The 24,906-nt window shown below is 42.4% G+C and overlaps 2 protein-coding genes across 3 annotated transcripts; one reads left to right on the top strand and one right to left on the bottom strand.

The window, feature by feature from the left end:
* Positions 1–15,997: 15,997 nt before the first annotated feature.
* Positions 15,998–17,468, bottom strand: LOC133850422 (endonuclease III-like protein 1). Its single transcript, XM_062286525.1, has 4 exons — positions 17,253–17,468; positions 16,682–17,194; positions 16,457–16,627; positions 15,998–16,397 (listed from the first exon to the last, which is right to left on the bottom strand). Exons 1-4 carry the CDS (start codon positions 17,391–17,393, stop codon positions 15,999–16,001), a joined length of 1,224 nt encoding a protein of 407 aa, XP_062142509.1. The 5' UTR covers positions 17,394–17,468; the 3' UTR covers position 15,998.
* Positions 17,469–17,807: 339 nt separating this feature from the next.
* On the top strand, positions 17,808–24,715 carry LOC133850411 (E3 ubiquitin-protein ligase MIB2). Of its 2 annotated transcripts, none has more exons than XM_062286505.1 (7): positions 17,808–17,961; positions 19,558–19,660; positions 21,014–21,181; positions 21,240–21,906; positions 21,963–22,125; positions 22,185–23,922; positions 23,979–24,715. In XM_062286505.1, exons 1-7 carry the CDS (start codon positions 17,926–17,928, stop codon positions 24,341–24,343), a joined length of 3,240 nt encoding a protein of 1,079 aa, XP_062142489.1. In that variant the 5' UTR covers positions 17,808–17,925; the 3' UTR covers positions 24,344–24,715. The 2 variants fall into 2 exon arrangements, with proteins under 2 accessions (XP_062142489.1, XP_062142490.1); XM_062286506.1 differs by having other exon boundaries at positions 17,840–18,342.
* Positions 24,716–24,906: the final 191 nt, after the last annotated feature.

Raw genomic sequence — 24,906 nt, 5'->3', positions numbered from 1 at the left:
GCTGCCACGGCCCTGTTTTGCAAAACAACAACGGCAAACTGTCGCAAGCTGTCCAACTGTCCAAGTGTCGAACTGTCAGTTGCTAGCTACATTGCACTTTTACAGATGCAATCAGAATCTGAAATACACACATCCGCCCACCCAATGCAATGCAATGTAATGCACGCAGGCAAGCAGACAGACAGGCAGAGCAAAGCACAGTCAGTGCGACATTCAGTCAGTTTGGTAGCTGATGCCGCAGTCTCTAAAATTACTGAACTGAACTCAACTGAACGATGACTTGGGCTGGCAGTGGCTGGGTGGGCAAATCATGTGGCACTTGCTGCTTGGCCTTCACAAGCACACACATAAATCGTTTATAGCCACACCGAGCGAGCCACCAGCAGTCAAACCGCCTCCCTTACTCCCCTCACATTAAGCTCCTCGCAGAGCAACAAAGCTGTACGTATTTCTGTCCCTTGACTGTGGCTGCGGCTGCCGTTGATGCTACCCGCGCTCTTGTTTCTGCACGACTTGACTGCTCAAACCGTTGTCCCCCTTTCCCTTTCCCATACAGCTGTGAATCGGCGGCAAGTAACATGCAATCGTTAGATAGCAATATGTGTGTGTGTGTGTGCCAGTAACTTGGGCATTCCACTTTATGAGCTGCTTGTGCGCGGCCTAGACGACAATGCAATGCACTCTTTGAAACAGCTCATCGATAACAGATCGCATCGATAACACTTGCGCACTCATTATCGCCAGCTTAAAGTACCAGGCACCGATACTGCGACAAGTGCAACGAATCGTTGCGAATGGCAAAAGTGCAGAAAAAGCCAGTCACAAATAAAAAAAAAATAAAATAAAAATGCAGGGACGTGAAAAGAGCACTACCGCAATGAGGCAGCTGCAAAAGTAATACTTCATCGTAGGTCCAACAACAACAACAAATGTGGACAAAAAGGTATTGGTAGCAAAACAGAAATGAAAATCAAACAGCAAAAAAAAAGAAAGAAAAAGAAAAGGGCGACCAGAACGATTGGGGCAACCAAGCTACCATGCACACAGAAATCGTCGGAAGTGCGCACACTGCCAACTGAGCGACGTGAGGTCCCAGGCACTGGCAATGCCACTAGACCAGAAGTGAAGAGGCGCAATGCTGGAAAGGGGGGGAAGGGCCACCACATGGCTTGTTGGTTGTCGGCTAAAGAGAGAAAAATGACTAAATCAAAGGAAGTGCGCCACACGGGGTGGGTAAAAGCACGTACAATACGTTCGTGTGTCAGTGTGTGTGTCTGTATGTGTGCTCAGGTCGTGTCGTATGTATGTGTGCGGTTGTGTCCTGGCGCGTGCTTCGAAAACAGGCAGCCTGACGGCATTGCACAGCCAGCAAGTAAAACGAATTCGTTTTACCAAATATAGCAACTCTTTAAAAATAGTTAAAATATAATCGGTCTGCGGGTTACTACTTTGTATTATAAAATTTAGTTGTATTTCAAATATAAAATATCAGTTCAATGCTTAAATACACTTAGAATTTGAGTTATCGAAACATTGCCGATTCTTATCGATAAGTGAAAAAGTTATAGCAGTTGTAAAATCAATTGTAATGTTAGGCACTTCGTTATGTGGCTTATATTTCGTAGAAGCGTTTCTAAACCAAAAAGTAATCCAAATTTGTTGTAATGTTACATCAAATGGAAAACCATTGTGACCAATTTGTCGGGTAGACACACGACCGCAATGTGGCAAAGGCAGAGGGCAAGCAAGAGCTATTGGTGTGAAAAAAATTGAAATTTGCGTGAGTGCTCCAACTGCGGCATGGCATGGCATGGCGACGGTTGACTGCCCTTCTTCTTCTCTTTCTGTGTGCTACTACAAGTGTGTGTGTGTGTGTGCTTATGTCTACTGTGTGTGTGTTTATTTGTATGTCTGTGGGTGGCGTCGTTTGCACACTTCAATGCTAATGTTGGCCTGGCAGCAACGGCGTCTGTCGTCGACATTCTGTGTGCTTGTTGTTGCATTTGTTGTTGTTGTTGTTGGGCTTGTGCTTGGGCGCGTGTCGCTTGTTCGTTTTGGGATTTTTGGGGTCGTCACTTGGGGGTTTCCGAGTCTTTCGCTTGGCATCTGTGCTGTGCGGTGCTTCTGAGAAGCTTCTTTGGTGTGGGTGTTGAAACTTTTACCGTCGACTCCGCCAATCCATAACAACAGCTACAGCAGCAGCAATAGCAACAATAACATCAGCAACAGCAACCACAGCAATAGAATGAACAATTACAGACGCTTAAGACTAGGCAGCATTATTTATTTTTTGGTTTTATTATTTGTAAGTATGTACATACCGCAATATTAGAATTTAAAATTAGAGCTTGTTTGAGCTGCTGCGCAGTGCTAATGTGCCCACTTAAGTAGGCAACATTTTTCTAACACAGTTAAATGAACGCAATCCACTGTCAAATTAACTAACGCTCGCATTAAAAAAGCAGCTTGTAGTTGCCAAAAAGGTTAAAACACTATTCATGTTACTAGTAATTACTATAGTTGCGAACTTAATACAAAGTATTAGTCCATACAACTTGTTTATCCAAAGTTACAGTCTTCAGCTCAGATAAGTAGGCAACAATTTATGCCACACTTTAAATAAACAGAATCCACTGTCAAATTGACTAGCTCCCACGCAAGCACACTAAGAAAACAAGGATGTGGGATGTGCTAAAAAGGAGAAAAAAGAAAAGGGTTCCTAAATCAAATGCCAAGACGTCGCCTATACAAACGGCGTTAACGACAAGTGGGCAAAATGTAACATTTACTCGTATATCAAATGCGAACACATACATCTACATCTTTAAATAGCTTGTGTGTGTGTGTGTGTTTAGATTGATCCTCCGCCCTTAAATGACTTGCTTTTGCCGCCTCGATGCTTGTTTTGTAGCCAACCAGCTAAACCGACAACAAAATTTAACTCGTAGAACTTTTGCCGCATGCCAGCGGCAAATGGTGGCAAACAAAAAAGAAAAAGCCGTAAACCGAGACAGCTGAACCGGGGCCACGGTCTTCTTCTTTCTCTACGCTGCTCAATAAGCGTGACCTGCTGCCACGTTGCCGTTTGAAATACAGTATGTCAAGAAACTCTTTACACACTGAAAAATAAACATATTTTTTGACTTTGCATGCAAAAATAACGCCTTTAGTTATTATTTTTCAAATTTTTTTTAATGCAGATCTATTATTTAGTAAATTTAAAATTAGTATGTACAAAAATAAAAACAATACAACGAAAGGGAAAATTTTCAAGCGACAAAAAATGAGTATACACATTTTTGACACTGTCAAGAAAGTGTTTACACACTTGACTTTTCGATTCCGTTTTGTTCTATTTTTAGAAAAAACGGAACTTTTCCGTTGTCTTCTTCTTCTGCACTATGCACTATTTTTGCATTCCTTGCATTCCTTTTCATTCAATTGCGAAATCTTGCTGCGCACTTGTCAAAAAAAGCTGATTTTTTAATTATTTAATATGCCAGGGGCTAGATTGACTTATGAAGTCACCCAATTGATTTATTATAATCACCAAATTGGGAAATCTGTAGCGGAGTTAGTGGAGATGTTTCTTGTGTCCCGAAAAACAGTTTATAATGTTTTAAATCGAGCAGAAAACGAAGAAAGACTGGAAGCAAAGCGTGGAAAAGGTCGAAAGAAGAAGATTGACGAGCGAGAAGTCCGCCTTATTATGCGTAAGGTGCGTCAAAACCCCCAAATTTCGACTAGGACACTTGCCAAGGAGTTGGAAGAAGAGTGTGGCACAGTCGTTTCGCATGAAACCATCCGCCAACTAATCCTGCGGAACAAGTACTCTTCTAGGGTTGCGCGTAAGAAGCCGCTGCTTTCAAAAGTAAATGTTGAAAAGCGCTTAACTTTCGCTGCCAACATGAACATCAAGCCGGAAAACTACTGGGATGACGTCATATTCTGTGACGAAACAAAAATAATGCTCTACTATAATGATGGACCAACTAGAGTATGGCGCAAGCCGTTAGCAGCTCTAGATCAGCGCAACATCATTCCCACAGTGAAATTTGGCAAATTGTCGGTGATGGTTTGGGGGTGTATTAGTAGCAAGGGGGTGGGACAGCTTGCGTTTATTGAAAATACAATGAATGCTGAGCAATATCTGTCCATTCTAAAAGAAAATCTAAGGCAAAGTGCAGATAAATTTGGCTTCATTGTCGATAATAAGCCAAAATTTAAGTTTTATCAAGACAATGACCCCAAACATAAAGAGCTCACTGTGCGCACATGGCTGCTTTATAATTGCGAAAAGGTTATAGACACACCTCCTCAGAGCCCCGACATGAACCCCATCGAAAATTTGTGGGTTTATCTCAAGAAAAAAGTGGCAAAACGGCATCCCACAAACCGCGCCGCCTTAAAAGCAGCAGTAATAGAAGAGTGGCAAAGAATTCCGTTGGAGTATGACCTACAAAAGCTGATCAATTCAATGAAAAATCGCATTAACCTTGTAGTTGAAGCTAAGGGGGGTCATACTAAATATTAAAATTAGTTTAAGATAGTATAAATTCATAAATATATCCGTTAAACTGTAGTTTAAGTTTTTTGTGTAAACACTTTCTTGACAGTGTCAAAACTGTGTATACTTATTTTTTGTTCCTTGAAAATTTTCCTATTCGTTATTTTGTTTTTATTTTAATACATACTCATTTAAAATTAGTTATACAATAGTTCTGCATTAAAAAAATATTGAAAAAAACTAACTAAAGTCGTTATTTTTGCATGCAAAGTCAAAAAATATTTTTTTTTTTCAGTGTGTAAAGAGTTTCTTGACATACTGTATTTGCCGTTGACGTTGCTGTGTTGCCTACACAAAAAGCGTAATGCAAAACAACATGTGCAAAGTAGCTTTGAGTGTGTGAGTTAAAAAAATTAAAAAATAAAGCAACAGCCAGGGCAGATGCGAGTGACCGCGCTTTGCTATTAAGTATTTTATGGTTTCGCTATTTATTTGCACCTCGTTCTCGCATCGCATGCTTTTTCTTTGCTTCGCACTTCAGCCCATCCATCCAATCAGCGCTGCCACCTTTTGCATGGCATTATCGCAGCCAACTTCAAGTGCTATAATGCGTTCTCAAACGCACCTTTTATATATGTATTAATGTGCTTTAGTTATCGCAAACTGCTGCTAATAGTTTCATTAATTTTTTTTCTATTTTGATTATATTTGCAGCTCAAAGAAATCAAGGTGAGTTTTATGCATGCTTCACACCTAAAATGAAATATCTGGCAACGCCAACAGGCTGCGATCATTTACAGTTCAGTGTCAAGCTTTAACTTAACGCTTAAATCGAGCGTGTATTTTTAGCTTCTATAGTTGTGACATTTACACTTTGCGCTGTGTTTGAAATATTATGAGCATAAAGGAAGAGCTGGCAAATCTCGCCACGTTGCCCACTTAGCGCACGCCCCCCTTTTGTCTAGGGTCGTCATCTGAAATTCTGCTTAATGAAGCAACGACTACGCTTCCTGTTTCAGCCAATTTAGTGTGAGTATGTAATTCTTTAGCTATTACGGACATCCCCCCAACTTCACCCAACTCAACTCTCCGCCCTTCAAGCAGCAGAGCAGCACCTGTGACAGGCAGCATAACGAAGGGAAGGAGGCAGGCAGCAAGGAGAAGAGACCCGAGACGACCTGAAACGCGTGCATAAAAAGTTACGCATACATAAAAGCTGCCCTGTGTTTCTCCCTTCTTTCTCCACACGCTCTGGCAGTTGCCCAATCACAAGCACACCCCCCGCTCCACCCCCCAAGCCATAAGCCACCTGCCCGCTGGCGACGCTTGCAATGCTTTCAACGTTTATCTCCGGAGCCAGTCCACAACCCAAAGCCCAGAACAGAACCCTGAGCCCAGAGCACCAAGCTGCCGAGCTGCCGTGACGCGCAATCAGACGCAGTCATTGTGTTTGAGTGAGTGTCTTCCCCTCTCTCTTTCCCTCATCACTCTGTGTGTGTGTGAGTGTGTGTGCACAAAATGGTGGCAACAAAATGTCCCACAATTACCACTGAGGCCACATCTAACGAAGCCGATGATGATTCCTATGACAATTTTCTATAGCTGGCAAGTGGCAACGGACTGTCGCCTCTTCGCTCCTCCTGCCGTGATGCTCCCTTGGCGCTGAACTGGCCAGCTGCCCTTTGCCTGGCCTCCGTTTGCCCAAATCCAACTAACAATCAGACATTGCCACTCGTCGGACTTGGGGCGGCCAGACGACCATCCATTTATGCCCAACGGCAACAGCAGTAACAGCAACAGCCAGAGCAGAGAGTTTCATGTCCGTCCCAAGCTGTCCGAGCTGTCCAACGGTTTTGTGTGTGCGCCTCAAGCCCCGCCATGTCTTCAGTTTCAAAGTTTTCTCATGTAACCAGCCAGACTTGGGAATGGAAATGGTGTGAGCAGAGGAGGTGGGAAGAGAGAAACGGATGAATGAGCGGACGTGCCAACCAAGACTCACACCGCACGCCACATCACACCACAGCACAGCACACCACACCACAGCACAGTACACCATCCAATGCCATGCCAGTAGCAAACGATGGTTGCCAACGACGCGGCATTGCGGCTAAAAAAGCCATGCCAATGCTCAAAGGCTGCCAGCAACTAAAGCACCGACGGAATGCCTATTACAGCAACAACCAAACAGCAACAGCAACAACAACTGTGACAGCAACAGCAACAACAACTACGACAGCAACAACAACGTTTCAGACGACACACGCCAACACCACATGGACATGGCGTGTTAGACAGCTACACAGCTCCACACCCCAAAATTACGCACGAACAGCACACTCATACATACATATACATATACACGCATACCACAACATTAAAGGGAGCAAACGTTGCCTGCGGCCCGTGTCGCGACCTTTGTGTGCGAGAGTGTATGCGTTAGACCCTGCAGGAAACTGCAGGATTATGATACTACGCTCAAATGTTGCTTTCAACAGCTCACTTGATCTCTGCGGTAAGTGCACAATCTGCCTATAAAATAATACAATATACGTATATACAAAATATATAATATATATGATATGATCTTAGTATATTATAAAAATGAAAGGTCATTTAGACAAACTTAAACTTTATAGATTGCAATTAGAATTTATTTAAAAGAAACATCATTTTGAGTATAGTTGGTATATTAGAGCTTTCTTCATAAATATACTATGTTATGAAGATCGTAACTATTAATATTTTTGGGAATTCCGTTTATGATACCTACTTTTTTTTCTTAAATTGAGATTATATTTTTAAATCCAAAATAAAACATAGATGTTCATATCTTTAGTGAATTTTAAAAAAATATATATGTGTATGTGTATATATAGTTATATTTTAATATATATTTTTAAACATTATTTATAAATGGCACACAAATTCTACGTTTTCAAATCGTTCTGCATTTCCTTTAGAAAAATGATTCTTTTTTACAATCTTGCAAACTCTTAATTTAAGAATCCTTTTTATAAGCTGTGTATATGGATTTTAATTTGCAATCTATAAAAATATTTATAACCTTCATTTTGCAGAAGATTGTCTAAAATATTTTAGAGATGCAATGATACAATTTTACAAATAGAAAGCTTCGCTTACTCTTGGAAACGAAAAAGAATAAATATTTGCGTATAAAACAAGAAGCATGTTAATTTCAGTGAGTTTTTCAGGCTCGCATTTCCAACTGGTTGATATGTGTTTCTGTCTCTGTCTTTCCCTCTCTCTTTCCCTCTGTCTGTGTCTGTGTGCTTTGCTGTGTGTGTGGGTGTAAAATCAGCCAACACAAGCTGCCGCCGCCAGTTCGTCTGGCTTCCGTTGTGAGTGTGTGTGTGTGTGTGCGGGTGTCTGTTTGTGTGCACAAGTTGTTGTTGTTGGAGTTGGCAGCAATTATTCCGTTAGTGCTGGATCACACCCCAGCCAAGGGGAGGGGGGAGAGCAGAGAGCAGGAAAGGCGCGTTCGCGTGGCTCGTTACTCACTCCACCCACACAAAAGCGAAGCACAGCTGCGGCTGCTGCTTCAGCTACAGCTACAGCTCCAACTCGTGCTGCTCCTGATGTTGCCTCTGTTTTTCCTTTGGGGCCGCTGCCCGGCGTTGTTGCCATTGCTGTTTTTTGTCGACACTTTTTCACGGTTTGCTCGCTTGGATGCTCTTTCGTGCGTTGCCGTTTGCCAGTCCCAGTCCCATTCCCAATCCCATTCCCAGCTCCAACTCCAGTCGGTGCCCAACCCAATCCGGCCCATGCCATTCGCATACTTCATGCCATTCTCCATCCGTTGCCTCGCCAATTCCCAAAGCAGTAGCTGCTGCACAGTGTTGCTTGTTATACCCGCCCAAACCGTGCGCTAGAAGTGTATTTTAATTTAACGACAATCGATAATATATCGAACTATTTGCACAAAATTATCGTATGTTAGAAAAATCTGGCTTTGAAGAAGCGTTTTCTTTTCTGGTTGCTTCCATTAATGGTTTGGGACGTAACTCCAAATATGTATATATGTGTGTGTACATATATTAATAGTAATAATAATACCAATAGTGACCTAACGGAATACATACGACTATACAATATATATAAATTCCTTTACAAGATGGTGAGCGCACAACTTAAGAACAAAGTAGCATCATCATAAGAAGAATTGAATAATACTGTTTGGAATCTTTAATATACAATATTCGTCTGTCCTTCTGTACTTAGAAACAACACGCCCTCGACGTCTATATAAAAAGGTTGCGTTATTTTCCATTTAACATTTCTAATTCTACGTTTTGCGCTTTCTTTCAAAAAAAGAACATTTTAAAATTAGTTACTAAACTATGTATATTGTCAACTTAGAATGAATACTTATTATTTTTTGGTAATTCTATTATGAACAAATATAGAATTAAGCTGAGCACACTGAATATATTTAATTCATATTTAATATTTTTAAAACACATGCCGGGTATTGAGCAGACGAGTTGACTCAACCATTGAGTTGCTTTAACTTGTTTTTCTTTTGTGCGGCTGCGTTGCTCGCTCGTTCGTTCGTTCGTTGAGCTTTGGCTTTGGCTGTGGCTCTGACTCTGGCGCTTCGTCCTTTTTTGCCAGAAAATCAAAACACACGTCTCGGCGTGCGGCGCACATCTGCATGGAATTTCTAAAGTACGTGCCATGGACAAGTGGACAGACTAGCGACAGCATTGGTGGGGTTTACCCTCATTCCTTCCTTCCTTTTCGCTCGTCCTTTTTTTGCTTTTCCTTTTTTTTTTTTGTTTGTGTATTTTTTTCGTTTTTTGTTGTTGTTGAGTTGGCATTGCGGGGCTTGGCCTGCCACAGACGCAGTCGTTGCCACAACCAGCAACTTTGGCGTCTCGTCGTCGTCGTCGTTGTCGTTCTCGGTGTGCACATTCATGGTGTACATAGCTACCACAGCAGCAACCAGCTGGCTGTCCTCGGTGTCCTGGCGTCGTGTTTGTATGTTTGGCGGCATGGCCTCGCCTCGCTTCGCTTTGACTGCCTGCCTGCCTGGCGTGAACAGGACCTTTTTCTCCGGTGCGAATAAAGTGAAAAGCTACACTGCACGAAAATACCCACAAAGAGTCAACAAGTTTTGACACTGCAAAAGGCAGCCGCAAAAATATTATAGCATACTTTTGTGAGTCATGCGAAAATATAAACATGTTGCCCCATTAAGTGAAATCAGGTGAATATGTTTTAAAATAGTACGTTTAAATTTTGTTTTTTTTTAGATAGAATTACATATTTTTAAAGAAAATGTTAGTAAGATTGATTATTGAATATCGGATTTCGAAGGTTGAACTGAGTGCTATTTTTTCTTATTTTTTCAAACATAAACTTGAAGGAAATTTATTACATAATTATTTTTATATATCTTTAATGGATTACATCAACTGATAGTATTATTTAATCATTATAATAAACCAATTTTAAATTCGGATGATTTTTCGTTGGATTGATATTTATTTGACCATATGTATAAGTAATAATTAAAATTTACCCATTCATTTTAAATAACTTTTAAATTTTATGAAGCCCAATATTTAATCAATTAATTTATATAATTGGCAAGATAAACGAAATTTAGAAATAAAGCATTAGAAGTAGTCGAAAATGGTGAGAAAAGCGAAAAAGAAACGCGAATGGAATGGAATTTACGATTGTTGTTGGCATTAATTGGCAATGGTTGGAAGGGAACCGGATAGAAGCAAATATTTGCTTGCGGTGTAGAGCAACGGGCGCGTGCGGTGTTCAAGCTTGGCATGATAATTTCTCGCTCCACAAATCAACTGGTATGTGCGATGCGACGCGACGCGTCACGAGGTGAGGTGAGGCGAAATGGGGCGAGGGGCGAAGGGAACGCGCGGTGCGGTAAGCGCAATTCTAACACCCTTCAACAATAAACAGCATGTCACTTAGCTCAAACTTCAAAAGTACGATGCGGTGGCAAAACGGCGTGGCGACGCAGCGCAACAAAACACAAGGCAACGCGACTCGACGCGACACGACACGGGACACGGGTTGGGGACGCAACGGAAGGCGGCAACGCGACACTGCGACCAGGACACAGGACGACGTTGAGAAGGGCAGTCATCGACGTCGTTATGCGTCGCAAATGCCGCCAGCGCCAGCATGCTTCCGTGCCGTGCCAGTTTTCTGCTTCTTCTCCTTTTCTCCTTTTCTCTCTTTCATTTTTCCTTCTTTTTTTTTATTTGTCTTTGGCGGCGGCAGCTTTTGACTAACAACGAACCAGGCGCGCACAGTGTCACAAATTTAGACTGAAGTGAGTTAAAAATTATATTCACTAATTCTGTCAAATCTCGCTAGCGGTCTCAATTTCAGATGCTAACCGTTATTTTTGTGTTTAATTTATTTTTGAAAAATATGCAAATAAGCTGTATTAAATAATTGAAATTCTAAAATAGGGTGTAACGTGAAATTTATATATTTTATATTTATTAATGTAGCCTTACACAAACAATTCATCGCACCCACTGTGCTGTCGACGACAAAGTTCTGTTTGCTGTGGGTCGGATTTGCCGACGGGGGGCGGAACCAAAGGGGGACAGCAGTGGCGATAATAAACAGACACACATACACGAGCCAACAAACGAAATGACAGCCTGAACTGAAGTGTGTCTGTTGGGCGTCGTCAGGCTCAAGCTGGCTGGCTGGCTGTCTGGCTCTTTGGCAGGCAGGCGACGGCGACTTCGCTTGTTGATATTGTCGCACTTGTGCTGCCCTGGTACCGTGGTGCAAAAAGCACTTAAGAAGCTGACTTTTTAAGTAGTTTAGAAGGCAAGAATAACAGTTCCAAGCAAGTCAGAGAAGGCACACTAATGCATGAGCATATATTTAAATATGTATTTTCTGCGAATTATTTGCTTAATTAAGATGAACTGCTTAGTCCGTAAAAGCGAAATATATGTTATATACTTTTTGATTTGTGTTTATTTATAATCAGTCTTAGTGACAGGTTAGATTTCTCGTATGGAAGTTAAAAACTAGTTGTTAATCGTTTGAGTTCATTTATAAATGAGATAAAAATAATTTGATTCTTTAAATCAGAATAAAACAAAATATTACCACTTGAGATTTAGTAAAATAAATGTAACGATTAATATTACAAAAACAGAAAATGAATTTTATAATCATCTAATCATTTTGCCATATTAACTATAAGGTAATGTCTATAATTAATATAGATGCCAATAACAAAATGAAGCCAATGAATATGAATAATAACTGCAAGTCCTACGGCATATCTACCAATCTACCAAAGCCTGTATATTTCTACTTAAAATATGACATTTTCATTACTATTTTATCGTACGTTCATTCTTTGTGTGTTATTTGATATAGCAAAATGAGACAGTATTTATTTTGTTACTTGACATTTGGTCACACTGTACCTGTAAGCATTTTGATTGTCATGGCAATTCGAAAGCATTTGTCGGTAGCTCGCCTCCGCCTGGCGCACTCTGCTCTGGCAAACTTGGCAGTCACCCACATCCCCACACCACAGTTGGGCACAACACAACAGTTACAGTGCTGCAGGCAGCATGCGGCAGGCGGCAGCTACTTGCCACATTTGGCTTTCTGCCAGGACCATCATGACTGTGTGCCTGGCGTCGTTGGGTGAGGCAACTAAAAATGCGACGTGCGAGATTATCGTGTCGCTTGTTGGTCGTGGCGACGTTGGCAAATACACACACAGACACACTCAGTACAATACATACACACACTCACAGCCACTGTGAAGTAGTAGTAGTTGTTGTTGTTGCTGCTGCTGCTGTTTTTTGTGGCTGTGCGCCCCCCGCCCCCGCTGTGTCAAGGCTCACACAGGCAGCACAACTTACGCTACTGATGGCGTTGATGATGGCAAAAGGGCAACAACAGCAGCAGCAGAAGCTACAACAACAACAACAACAATAACTGAAATGTCGACAACAAAAAGTGTGCAGCGTGCGCGCGAGGATAACGACACGAGTAGAGACGTTGGCTGGAAGTGAAGTGGGTGGAAGCAAGGCAGCAGTGTGAGCGGGAGAGAGCGACTGCAGAGAGTGTGAGTGCGCTTGTGTGTGTGTGTGTGTGCGACTAATTGGGTGAGAGAGAATGTGGGCGCTCAAATTGGTTTCGTGCTTTCGTGTGACGCGTGCGGAGGCGTGTAAGCTCTCTGCTCTGCTGTGCCTGCACATTGCTGTCGCTGTTGTAGTTGTTGTCGTTGTTGTTGTTGCTGTTGCCTGGCATGAATGCTTGATGCGTGACGGCAGCGACCGCCAGTTGTTGCCAGCAGTTGGAACGAACGCAGGACACACCGGACAGACACACACACACAACACACAAAAAGCAGGAGAAAAAAAATGGAGACGGGCAACAAAAAAAATACAATTTGCGTCGTGTGGATGTGGATTTTATTTGTACGCTTTTTTTTTGCACAAGTTTACTTTTGTTGTTTTGTGCTCAGTGTGCTTGGGATTTGCACGCTCGTGCAAGGACTCGACACCTCGCTCCCCGCCCGTAACATTCTTCTCTTTTCCCCCCTCCGAACGACCGACCAAAGCATGCACACACACATTTTGCCATTGCCTCTGTTTATGTCATTTTGTTTATGCTGCCCGCACGACGACGCGAACTGCGCCATTTTTAAGCGACCCGTTTTAGTTTTTCCACACATAGAAAGAGTGCCACAGGAATGGAGAGAGGGAGGGGGAAGGGGAGACAAAAGTTTGGCTGTGCGGGTGCGGTATAGTGGAATGTTGGGGTTATGTGAACGAATGAGTGATGAGGGGAGGGGAGGGACAGAGTGTCGTCTCCACCATTGCTGCTTGTGTTTTGCGGCTGACTAAGTTGAAATCGACATCGAGCGCAGTGGGTAACATCTGTGTCTAGGCATCCCTCTAACACTTTTGCATAAAATTGAAATTCTACATTTCTGACAAATTTCCATTTTTTACATTTTTCACTTTTTCTCGGTATTCTTGTGTTTTTTTCTTTTGTTTTTGCCACAGAGGTCAGCTGATGACATATAACATGCGAGACAACTACGAATCGAGCGAAGATAAAAAACCATAATAAAGTTCATTTTTTCATCATTTATCTTCTACTGGCATATCAATTGATATAGCTTATTTGCAAAGCATAAGGTTGCCTTTAAATTTGAAGATGTGCGAACATTTGTGTATTTCTGAAAGCGTTGCAATTAAGCATGTCTGCAGAACTTTTTGAGCTGCAAGTTTGAATTGAAGTCTACTTTTAGGCGACAGGTTTAATTAGTGCATTCTTGAGATGAACAAAAATTGTAGTGTGCTTTTAGGGGGCCAAATTTAATAAGTAGCTGCTGCACTAATTGAAGGGTGTTTCTAGGAGAAGAACTGCATGACTTCTATTTTTAATTAAAGTTAAGAATCTTAATAATCGAATAGTGCTCCGAAATTACAAAATTTTAAAGTAAAATATAATTAGAGCGCGACATGTTGCTCTGTTTTTCTTTTTGTAATATTGTGTCGCTGCGCATTATGAAAGCGACTGAAAGTAGAAAAGTACATGCATGGCTGGCACATAGTGGGTACTGGGCTTAAATCAAAAAACCCCATAATTCGCCACAGGATGTCTGTTCCACTTGAAGCAAAACTTTGCTACTGTTTTTGTGGGTGGGCTGATAAGGGCGACAAGTGGCAAGTGGCAAAGCAGCAACTAGAGAGAGAAATAGAAGAGGGGTGTGGGGAGGGGGAAGGGAAGAACATATCGCGCTGCGCTCACTTGACGCATTTGGAGTCCCCACTTGACTGTGCGACTGCGACTTGACTAACGGCAGGGAGTTTGCTTATCCTTATGCCATGCCTTTGTCTGCCTGTGTGTGTGTGTGTGTTATGCTTACACGATTCGCACACACACACGCACACACATGTACACTCGCATTTTCGCATGACTCCACTCCGTGTGCTTGTGCCGACAGATGGACGTTATGCCTGCTGTTGTTGCTGTTGCTGCTGTCGCACGCTTAAGTAGTATTACCTCCCTTCCTCACTCACCCACACACAATCACCCACAGACACACACACGCTCATACTCATACATACGGCAAGCAAACAGCCACCCAACCAAGTTGCGGCGCCGGCAACAGACAGACGACATCGTCGTCGACGACAACGACGACGACTTGCTGCGTACGCCGGATGGCAATAGGAGGCGAAAGGCAAAAGGACACGAGGGCGAGGACACGTAAACAGCGTTGAATTACAGCCTGACAAACGGGGCGTTGAAGTCTCGAACTTAAAAGTTATGTCTGTGTGGGAGGGCACTCTACATGCGACTGCTTCTCCCAAACGACTCTGACGTCTGGCAGAGCAGAGCGGAGCGAGGGGAGGCAATGGCAATGTCTGAACCCTGCTGCCTCTGCATCATTTATAAGCCAGGCTAGGCCACAGATTGTCTCGACACCGTTCGGCCCAGTCCCGCACCCACATCCACACCTCCTTCCACATTGAAGCCTTTACCCATTCCACTGGGCAGAAAGCGCGCACGCAACGAAGCTGATGATGAGTGCACGCCAACCAAAAACTTGATGACTGCGCGGGGAGGTGGAAGGAAAGGAGGCGGCTTAAGGTGTCACGTGCGCCGGCTCCTTGTTGCTGTCGCCGTCGTTGTTGTTGTTGGCTTTTCCGTTGCCGCTGCTGTTGCTGTTTGTGCACATAATTCATGTGCCGAAGTTGAAATGAAGAGCAATTTATTGAATAATACTTTCACATGAGGTCAATAGCAGGATAGAAGAAACCTCGCTGTGCTCAGCCCGCAACAAACTTCTGACCGCATATCGAAATTCAATTGCGTCTATGATATAAGAAATTTTAGCAGATATTCGGCTAGGTGACGAGTTAGTCTTTTCAGCAATGCTATTCGATTTTATTTATTGAAGTTTTACAACTAATCTTAGTAATCATATGTTTATACACAGAAGTAGTAGTTCAATATGGCAATTTCTTAATGAATTAAGCATTAGTTTTCTTTAATAATATCAATTTAATATTGTAATTCATGTTTTGAGTTCAACTTTAAATCCAAGGGGACAATTAACACATCTTTTTGGAGAGAGCATAAGTCGACTCCAATAATACTGAGATTTTCAATTTACAGGTTTAAGTTTTTTCTGAAAAGTTATATTTTAAATAAAGATTATTAGACTGATATGCGCATATCTTTCTGGATGATGCATTAGTAAACTAAAAATGCTGTATATTCATGATTATTTCGCGATATCAGAAATAAATGATACTAAGCTGAAAAAATTGAAAAATATCCGAACCCGATATCAACATATATCAAGCAGATCTTAATCTTATTACAATTGCAGGTCCTTAGGAAACTTGCTTCATTTGGCTTGGCCTCCATTTCAGTTTATAATACTATTCAACTTCAATATTAACATCATAATTACTTATTCATCTGTTTATTTTTTCTTAGCTGCACTTGACGCCGCACAAATGTCGCGATTAAGACATCCTTCGCAATTGGGTCGAAGCGGAGTGCAAATGGTCTGTCCAAAGCCCACAAAGAGATGATTAACCTCGGCCCACAGTTCCTGTGGTAGCCAACTTTCCAGTTGCACACGCGTCTGCTCTGGCTCCTTGGTGGGTTTCTTAAGCCAGGCGAGGCGGTTGCAAATGCGATGCACATGCGTGTCTACGCCAATTCCAGTGATCTGATTCCAGGCAGTTGCCATGCAAATGTGTGCCATTTTCGGACCAACTCCTGGCAGCTTGAGGAGCTCCTTAATATTGTCCGGTATGTCCTCGTTGTATTTATCAATTAATATTTGCGCCGTTTGCTTCACGTACTTGGCTTTGTTCTGTAGGGAGGAGACAATTCGAAAGTGACAATTGTAGGAAATTAGATTAGAATACAAACCTTGTAGAAGGACACGGGGTGCAGCAATTTCTCCAACTCAGCAACAGGCATTTGCTGTATATTGGCAGGTGTTAGAGATCGAGCTTTTAAGCGATTCATAGCCTCGTAGGTTGTTTCATCTTTGGTCTGACTGGATAACATCAGAGCCACCAATTTGTGGAAACGTTGCGTCTAAAGAGACAGTTACTAAATTAATTAGTCTATGGATGTTGCCAAAGTATTTACCTTTTCATCAGCATTTTTGTCGGCACATTGATGGCATCCCTGAGTATCAACTGGAGCTGGTCTCTCGGAGCGCATCAGACGCACATTCTCCAGCTGTTGCCACCAGTTGACATTGGGGCTGTCGACCTCAGTCTTAATACCGTTAGCTGGCTCACATTTTGGGACCATTTTGGGACTTACCAGTTCAGTTTTAATTGAACTTACTTCAATCTTATCTACGTGCTCTAATTTCGACACTATTTCGAGGCTTTCTTTCTCTGCTTTAATGAAATTCACATCAATTTCGTTATCACATTCATACTTTGGCACTACTTCGCACTCTACAATTGTCGCTGAGCCGATTTTTGTTTTTGTGGCTTTTGAATTTACTGGCGCTTTTTCTTTCCCAATTTGACGAGCTTTTTTGGCGGGCAAATCAATTTTGAGTACTGCAGTGTTTGACTGACGTTGCTTGCGTGTTTGTCTGGGGGAAAAGTAACGTGCAGCTGATCCGCCGGGTAAATCCTCGATGTCCTTAACATTAAAATGCTGTTTAACTCAAATACAAATGACATCTAATAACATTTCTTACCTGTAACTTTATTTCCTGATTGACAATTAGTTTCGGCTTTACAACTTTCTGAAACTTAGCCAATTTACTTGACAAAGATGGCATATTTTGTTTGTTTTGTGAAGACATTGTTCTAATATAGACTCTATATAACTTTAGCATAAAATTTTTTATTAATTTTAACGCGTAATTCGCTATAAACAACTTTGTTTTGACACCGGCTCGCAATGTGACCTTATCTAAAAAACAGCTGTTTTCAGTTTGTGCTTTCGTTAAGTGAGGAGCAGGTGTGTTGAAAGAATATAAACAATATACAGTATTTTTTAATTATTTGTTAAATAATCGGTCACCCTCCGATAGATGGCTAAAGCAAAACTTTTGAGCAATAACAGTTTAAATTTCTTTAGATACTTTCAATTATAATTTGTAATTATCTTTATTTTATTAAATGTTTCTATTTGACAGCAAAACACATCCATGCTAAAGGTCTAAAAATCGATGTTTATTCAAATGTCAAAATCATCGATGCATCGATAGCGCGTTCGATGTTTCTCCATCTCTAGTATTTTTGCAAAATGTAAACTTTCCGGACGTTGCAAACTGCTGTCACACTGTCCTCATTCATACAAAAAAATTAAAGTAAAAAGTAAATTTGACCAAAGTAAAATTTTGGCATATACAAATTAAATTAAAGATGCATTGCTCGACGAAACAAAAACAGGAAAACGGGGTGTGTTGAATAATAAATTAAATGCTGCATCAACAAACGTAGTACACAGCAGCAGTCCATGGCAATATTAATTTGTGTATGATTTCGATTCGTGTGTATAATATAACAACAAGACAAATGCGAAAATTTTATAATTTTTATCAGTAAAAAGTTCAATGAGTAAACACAAAACGAGAGAAGGCATTGCTGATAATTTAGGCTGTAGATATTGTTAAATGAACAAAGCTGACCAAACTGGGATTAGCATTGAAAATCGCATACCAGATATTTACACACAAGCAAGCACACACACACACACACTATTGCACACGCCCGCACACGCACGCACGCACACACACAAGCACTCGTTACATTTGACGGAAGCATAAAAAAATTGCATTGGTAAGTTGGGCCCCTCGCTCGTATCATCAAAACAAATAAACAAATTGTAAAAATGTACCTAAGCTAATAATTAGTTGCTTTTGCGATTGTTTCGGTGCAAAGTGGGTGTATTTTTTTCCCATTTTAAATGCTACATTCTTTGCAACCAAGTATATATATGGGTGATATATACATATATATGTAGGGAATACATATGTATCCATATGTCTTATCTCATGCGTCATTTTCTTCATACTCGTTGCGGTTCCTGCCACAGCTGCACACAGTATCTTTTGTGCCTCAGTTTCTCGCCTGATAAAAAAAGAAAAAGAAAAAAACCAAATGCACAGACTCCAAAATATGTGTTAATTGTCAGCTCTTTGCATTTTCCCTAGAAATCTTGGTTGAATCATAAACTCCTGTGATTCATACATTTCTAATCGCCCAACTTGGTGGTATTCCCAAATTTGAAGTGTCCCCGCCCAAAGTTGGCACCTGCTTTGACTAAAGAATTACATAAACCGATTTGATGTTGATCACCTAGAGATAGCTATCGCAAATTGTTGTGATATATATGTACTATATAATATATTGAGATACACGTCGAATGGTATGTGTACCAATTAATTGATAGCACGAATTGCAAGTTGCTTTAGATTTGTTAGTTGTTTCTCTATAGAAATTAAACTTGAAATGGTTCTTATGATGGGTAATGATAATTAATAGTTTGACTTATAAAATAGTTGAAAATGTATAGCGCTAAAATCATTATAACCATAGGAGTCTAAAGACTGATATCATTTTCATGGATATATTTGTTTTATTTTATCTAAATTTCTTTGATATAAATGCATAAAAGGTGCCACTGTTGATCCAGTTTCCATTTCAAGCTACCTGCTATAGATATATATTTGCCGTTAGACATGCGCTGATTTTTGTCGGTGACCCAAATAAATAACTCCCTCTCTGCCCCATCCCACCCACTCATAAAATGTTTGACACACATTTGTTTGAACTCTTATCAATAACAATTCATGGTATTTTCTGTACATTATGTTTGTTGAACTAAATTTCATGCGTATATAATATTTTATGTAGTCAAGTAGAAAAGGGCAGTTGTGCTCTCCTAATATTATGAAAAAATGTTAAAATTAAATGGTAAATAATTATAGTAATTACTTTATTTAATCTACATGCATTATTAAAATGAGTTAACTGCTTTTTGGTCTCTTACAGGCGACAGAGACGCTGGCAGAGAACGCTGGACTTGGAATGCGGGCCTCCATTCCGCCGGGCGTACGTGTTGTACGCGGTCCAAATTGGATATGGTCGAATCAAGGTAGGACGGCAAACACCCGAAACAGCAATAGCAACAGCAACAGCAACAAAGTCAGCTAACACACACTTTGTTTACCCATTTGCGGAATTAACTAGCTACACCACACACAATTTGTTTATACAAATGTTGTTGTGTATATCCAAACTTATAGATTGTACCTGGTACACATGCATGTATGTATATACTACATTGAGGTTTACACATGGCAAACGATCGGCACTCTTTGGCTGCCAGTGAATGTAAAGAGGACGCTGCTATTTTTAGCCACACTCAACACTCAAACAGCGGAATGCCTTCTTCCCAAATGGCGTTCGTTTGAGAGTGTTTAGGGGTGTGCCTGTGTGTGTGTGATAGGGAGGGGGAGAACTCACACATTCACACATTTGCTTGTGACGTTTGCCACACGGTTGCTACTCTGCTCATCATAACAACAGCAAGATTGTAGATAAATTGGGTGTGCTCGACTGTTAGATACCAGCAAACTTGAAGAACTATTAAGAGATCCCAGTGGAATGTCTACTACAATGAAAGTATTTATATAGTTTAGTTAGTACCCTAATTTCAAAAGCACTAGCTTTTATAGTCTCAGAGATCTATATGTTTATACAGACGGACTGACGAATAAATTACGTTTCAGCTGTTGAAATTATGAAGGAATATTTTTACTTTATGGGAATGTGTTTTAGTTATTTACAGTCGATGTTTAAAAAACAAAAACCACAGGTGTTCTATTAACAAATTGAGTAACTTAGCTCGTACAATCTCTGATATCTTTGGAAAACCTCAAGAATGATCAATATGTATTATTTATGGGGAGATCTTTAAGTTATCCTTAAATACCCTTCTTTCCTTGGGATGGACGGGTATAGAACGAAGTCGGCGTTTTGCTGGGGCGCGTGCCATTTGAAAGTTCTTGGTATTTTTAACTTAAGGGGGAGACAGCCAGGATTGCAGCTGCCACATACAAAAAAACATGGAGTGCAGGAGAAACCTGCTATAAATAGCAACAACACAACGATTAACAGCTTGTCTATTGTTCAATTCTCGTGGGGATCTGTTACCAACATTCTCTCGCTCTCGCTCTTGGCTAACCTAACTCAACATAAATCATGTGTCTGGCGCGTGGGGAACTTTAAACAGATGTGTGTGTGCGTTTAAATTTAGAGTGCAACATGAAATTTGTTTGCTGTTGTGTGGCAGCATTTGCTCCACCGGATGGAGCAGCATTTCCCGTTGTGAACAGAGGGGGACGAGAAACATTTATAAATAGAGCACACAATCGCAAGCAGAGAGCGAAGCCAACAACTACTACAACGATTTCTTCTTTGTTTCATTTCATTGTCCATGCAACAGACGACGGAGAAGGTCACGTTGGCACCGTTTGCGAAATAGGACGTTGCGGCTCAACACATTCACCAGAGAACACTGTTGTTGTTAACTGGGATTCTGGACATCGCACCAATTACAGAGTTGGCTATCAAAATCAATACGATCTAATCATTGTGGACAATGCACAAGTTGGTAAGAAAACAAACAAAATATAAAAGCTACTTCTTTTATTAACTATTTGTACTTTTAGGTGTTCGTCATTCGAATGTTGTATGTGATGGCTGCTCGAAGGGCATAGCGGGGATTGTGTTCAAGTGCGGCCAGTGCACCAATTATCATTTGTGCGCCTTCTGTTACGGCGCCAATCTGCACGATTTGGAGCACACCTTTGTCCGCTACACAACACCCACATCTCTCGGAGTTCGCGTTCCGCCACGCAAAGGTTCACAGCGCATTCAGTTGCGGGGCATCTTTGTCAGCGCAAAGGTTGTGCGTGGTCCGGACTGGGAGTGGAACGATCAGGACGGCGGCGAGGGGAAAACCGGGCGTGTTATGGAAATACGTGGCTGGGACAATGAATCGTGTCGCAGTGTAGCCAACGTATCTTGGGTAACCGGTTCAACGAACGTCTATCGACTGGGTCACAAAGGCAACGTCGATCTAAAGTATATAACAGCGACTTGCGGTGGTTATTACTACAAGGATCATATGCCTGTCTTGGGTCAGACTGAGGAGCAGCAGCCAATTGTGGCGATGGTGAAGCCCAGCTTTTCAGTGGGCGATCGTGTTAAGGTCTGCCTAGAGGTGGATGCACTGATGAAGCTGCAGCAAGGTCATGGCGGTTGGAATCCGCGCATGGTCGAACATCTGGCCAAGCTGGGAACTGTGCATCGAATAACCGAAAAGGGTGACATACGGTGAGTATACTGGTAGCTTCTGCATTGAACTCCCACTTATTCTTTTCTTCTTGCAGTGTTCAATACGAAAATTGTCCCAATCGGTGGACGTTTCACCCCGCCGCTCTCGTCAAGGTTGTGTCGTTCCGCGTGGGCGACTTGGTGACCATCATCAACGATGCCAACAAGGTGCAGCAGTTGCAGAAGGGACACGGCGAATGGATCGACATAATGCGCCATGTAAGTACTCTATGGTATTTAACAAGATCAGATCTTTAACTAATCTAATGCACTTTCAGGCGCTGGGCAAACTCTGCAAGGTAGTCAAGGTGTACATGGATGGCGATCTGCGCATACAACAACTCCACGACGGCTTTGAGTGGACGCTCAATCCCAAATGTGTAAAACTGGAGCGTTCACCACTGGCCACAGCTGCCGAGCGCTCCAATAGCATGATGGACTTGAGCCATCGACGCACCGATCATGTGATGACACCGCTCTCTGGTCTCTCCGGCAGTTCTGTGGCGGACAAACTGGTGCGCGAGGCAGCCCAAGGCCATCTGGAGTTTGTGAAGCAATATCTTGACATGCATCCCGCGCAAGTGGATGTGATGAGCGGTGGCAAGGCGTGCATACAAGTGGCCTCTCATCAGGGCTACGTCGAGTTGGTCACCTACCTCATCTCCAAGGGCGCCAACGTCAATGTGGTGGACAAAGAAGGCGACTCGGCGCTGCATTATGCCGCCTTTGGCAATCAGCCAGAGACGATGCGTGTGCTACTCGAGCATGGCGCCGAGGTGAACTTCCTCAACTCTAGCCACTGTTCGGCATTGCACATTTGTGCGCACAAAAAGACGCCGCATTGCGTGCGCGAACTACTCCAGCACAATGCCAATGTTAATATACAGGACTCGTATGGCGATACAGCGCTTCATGATGCCATTGGCAAGGAGAACACTGAGGTCGTTGAGCTGCTATGCAATGCACCCAATTTGGACTTTACGGTAAAGAACAATCGTGGCTTCAATGTGCTGCATCATGCGGCGCTCAAGGGCAACGTGGTCGCGGCACGTCGCATCCTGCAGCTTTCGCGGCAGCTGGTCAATGTGCGCAAGGACGATGGCTTTGCAGCGCTGCATTTGGCCGCACTCAATGGACATGCCCAGGTGGTGGAGACGCTCGTCACGGAGGGACAAGCCGAGCTGGACATACGCAACAATCGCCGGCAAACGCCATTTTTGCTCGCCGTGTCCCAGGGACATGCAAGTGTCATTGAGCGGCTGGTGAAGTTGTCGTGCGACATCAATGCCAAGGATGAGGATGGAGACAATGCCATGCATTTGTGCGTCCTCAAGAAGTCCAATTTGCAACAAGCCGCCGAGCCAGCCAAGGAGGAGGCGCCCGAAATACAAAAGTTCTTTGTCAGCCTCTCACAGACGAGCATACGCAACGAGGATCGTCTGATGTACAGCATTCTCATCTATTTGTCGCGTCATGGTTGCCGTGTGGAGCTCAACAATGCCAATGCCAGTATTTTCGAATGGATTACCGATCGCAATATACGACAGTTGATCTTTGGCCAGCAAAGCGCTGGCGGAACTGATGATGCAATCACCGCAACCACGACAACGACGACGACAGCAGCACCAACGCCACTTCAACGCAATATGCAAGCGCTTGACATTGGCGGCGCAACGGATGATGCGTCTGCCGTTGAAGTGGGTGAAGATGCCGCAGCAACATCTACAGCAGCTACAGCATTGTGTCTACCTCCGCCAGTGACGCAACCAAAGCCCAGCGAAACGGCAGCTGGAGGCATGCAACCATCGCCGGGCACCAAGAAGCTTAATTCGGATGCTGCCACAACAAGTGTGTCGCCACAAGTGGCGCCACGCAAGAAAGCACCAAAACCGCCAGTGCCAACAGCAGCAGCGACGCTCGAGGCAGCAACTGCTGCTGCGGCTGCATTGCCGGGTCTAATCTCTGGTCAACAGGAGTGCATTGTTTGCAACGAGCCGCTGCAACTAGTGCGTTTCGGTAAGCAACATTTAATATCACAACAAAATAGTATTCTCAATTTGTACTTTTTACAGAGCCTTGCCTGCATCAGATTGCTTGCGAAGAGTGCAGCATTCGTATGAAAAAGTGCCTGCGTTGTGGTGTTGTCATCGAGCGGCGCTTGGATGCGAACGGTCGTCAGGTGACAGCTGCGCAACAGCAGTTATCCTCCACATCATCGCCCAGTGATCAGGCCCGTTTGCCATCGGGAGATCTGTTGCGCTATCTGGAGAACAAGGTGCAAGAGTTTGAGGAGTCGCATTTCTGTGGCATTTGCATGGAACGCAAACGTGATGTGGCCTTCCTGTGTGGGCATGGCGCCTGCTCCCATTGCGCCGAAACATTGCGCACTTGCCACATGTGCCGCAAGACGATATTGAAAAAGATTAATCTGTATTGAACGCGAGGAGATAATTCATTCAGTGATCTGGCAATTTTGCAACCAAAGTGGCTTGTATATATACAACAAACAAACAATGATGATGAGCGTTATAGTTTCCATATTTGATGTGTCGTCGTGTCATCGCCGCAAGCAAATATGTGCTTATTTCTATTTACTCCCCCCACAATTTATTATTTATTCAATCACGCAACGAATTTTTTCTGTTTTTTTGGAGAAGCATATATACATACAAACATTTACATTTACATAAAAAAAACCATTTTTGCACTCAGAACAAAACCAATCACGACCATACAATTCTCTAGTTTATTATTAGTGTCGTTTAACGAACAACGAGCAACTAACTAAATGCGATTAGATGTTTAATAATGCCAGCATTTTGATTTCGAATTTCTGGATTTCAGCAATAATTAGATTTAAACAGATCATTTGGCGCGCACTTGACAATTGCGTACGATTGATATCGATAAAGTCAATTTGGTGGGCATGGCGTGCTTATCGATTACAACACAATGGTACTCATCAAACTGTACAGTTTTGCTACCTATCTTCGTAAGTGC

The sequence above is a fragment of the Drosophila sulfurigaster genome, chromosome 2L (genome assembly GCF_023558435.1).
Source record: "Drosophila sulfurigaster albostrigata strain 15112-1811.04 chromosome 2L, ASM2355843v2, whole genome shotgun sequence".
Lineage (NCBI taxonomy): Eukaryota > Metazoa > Arthropoda > Insecta > Diptera > Drosophilidae > Drosophila > Drosophila sulfurigaster.
Note: the sequence above shows the minus strand (reverse complement) of the source record. Positions and strands in the feature narration are given on the sequence as shown.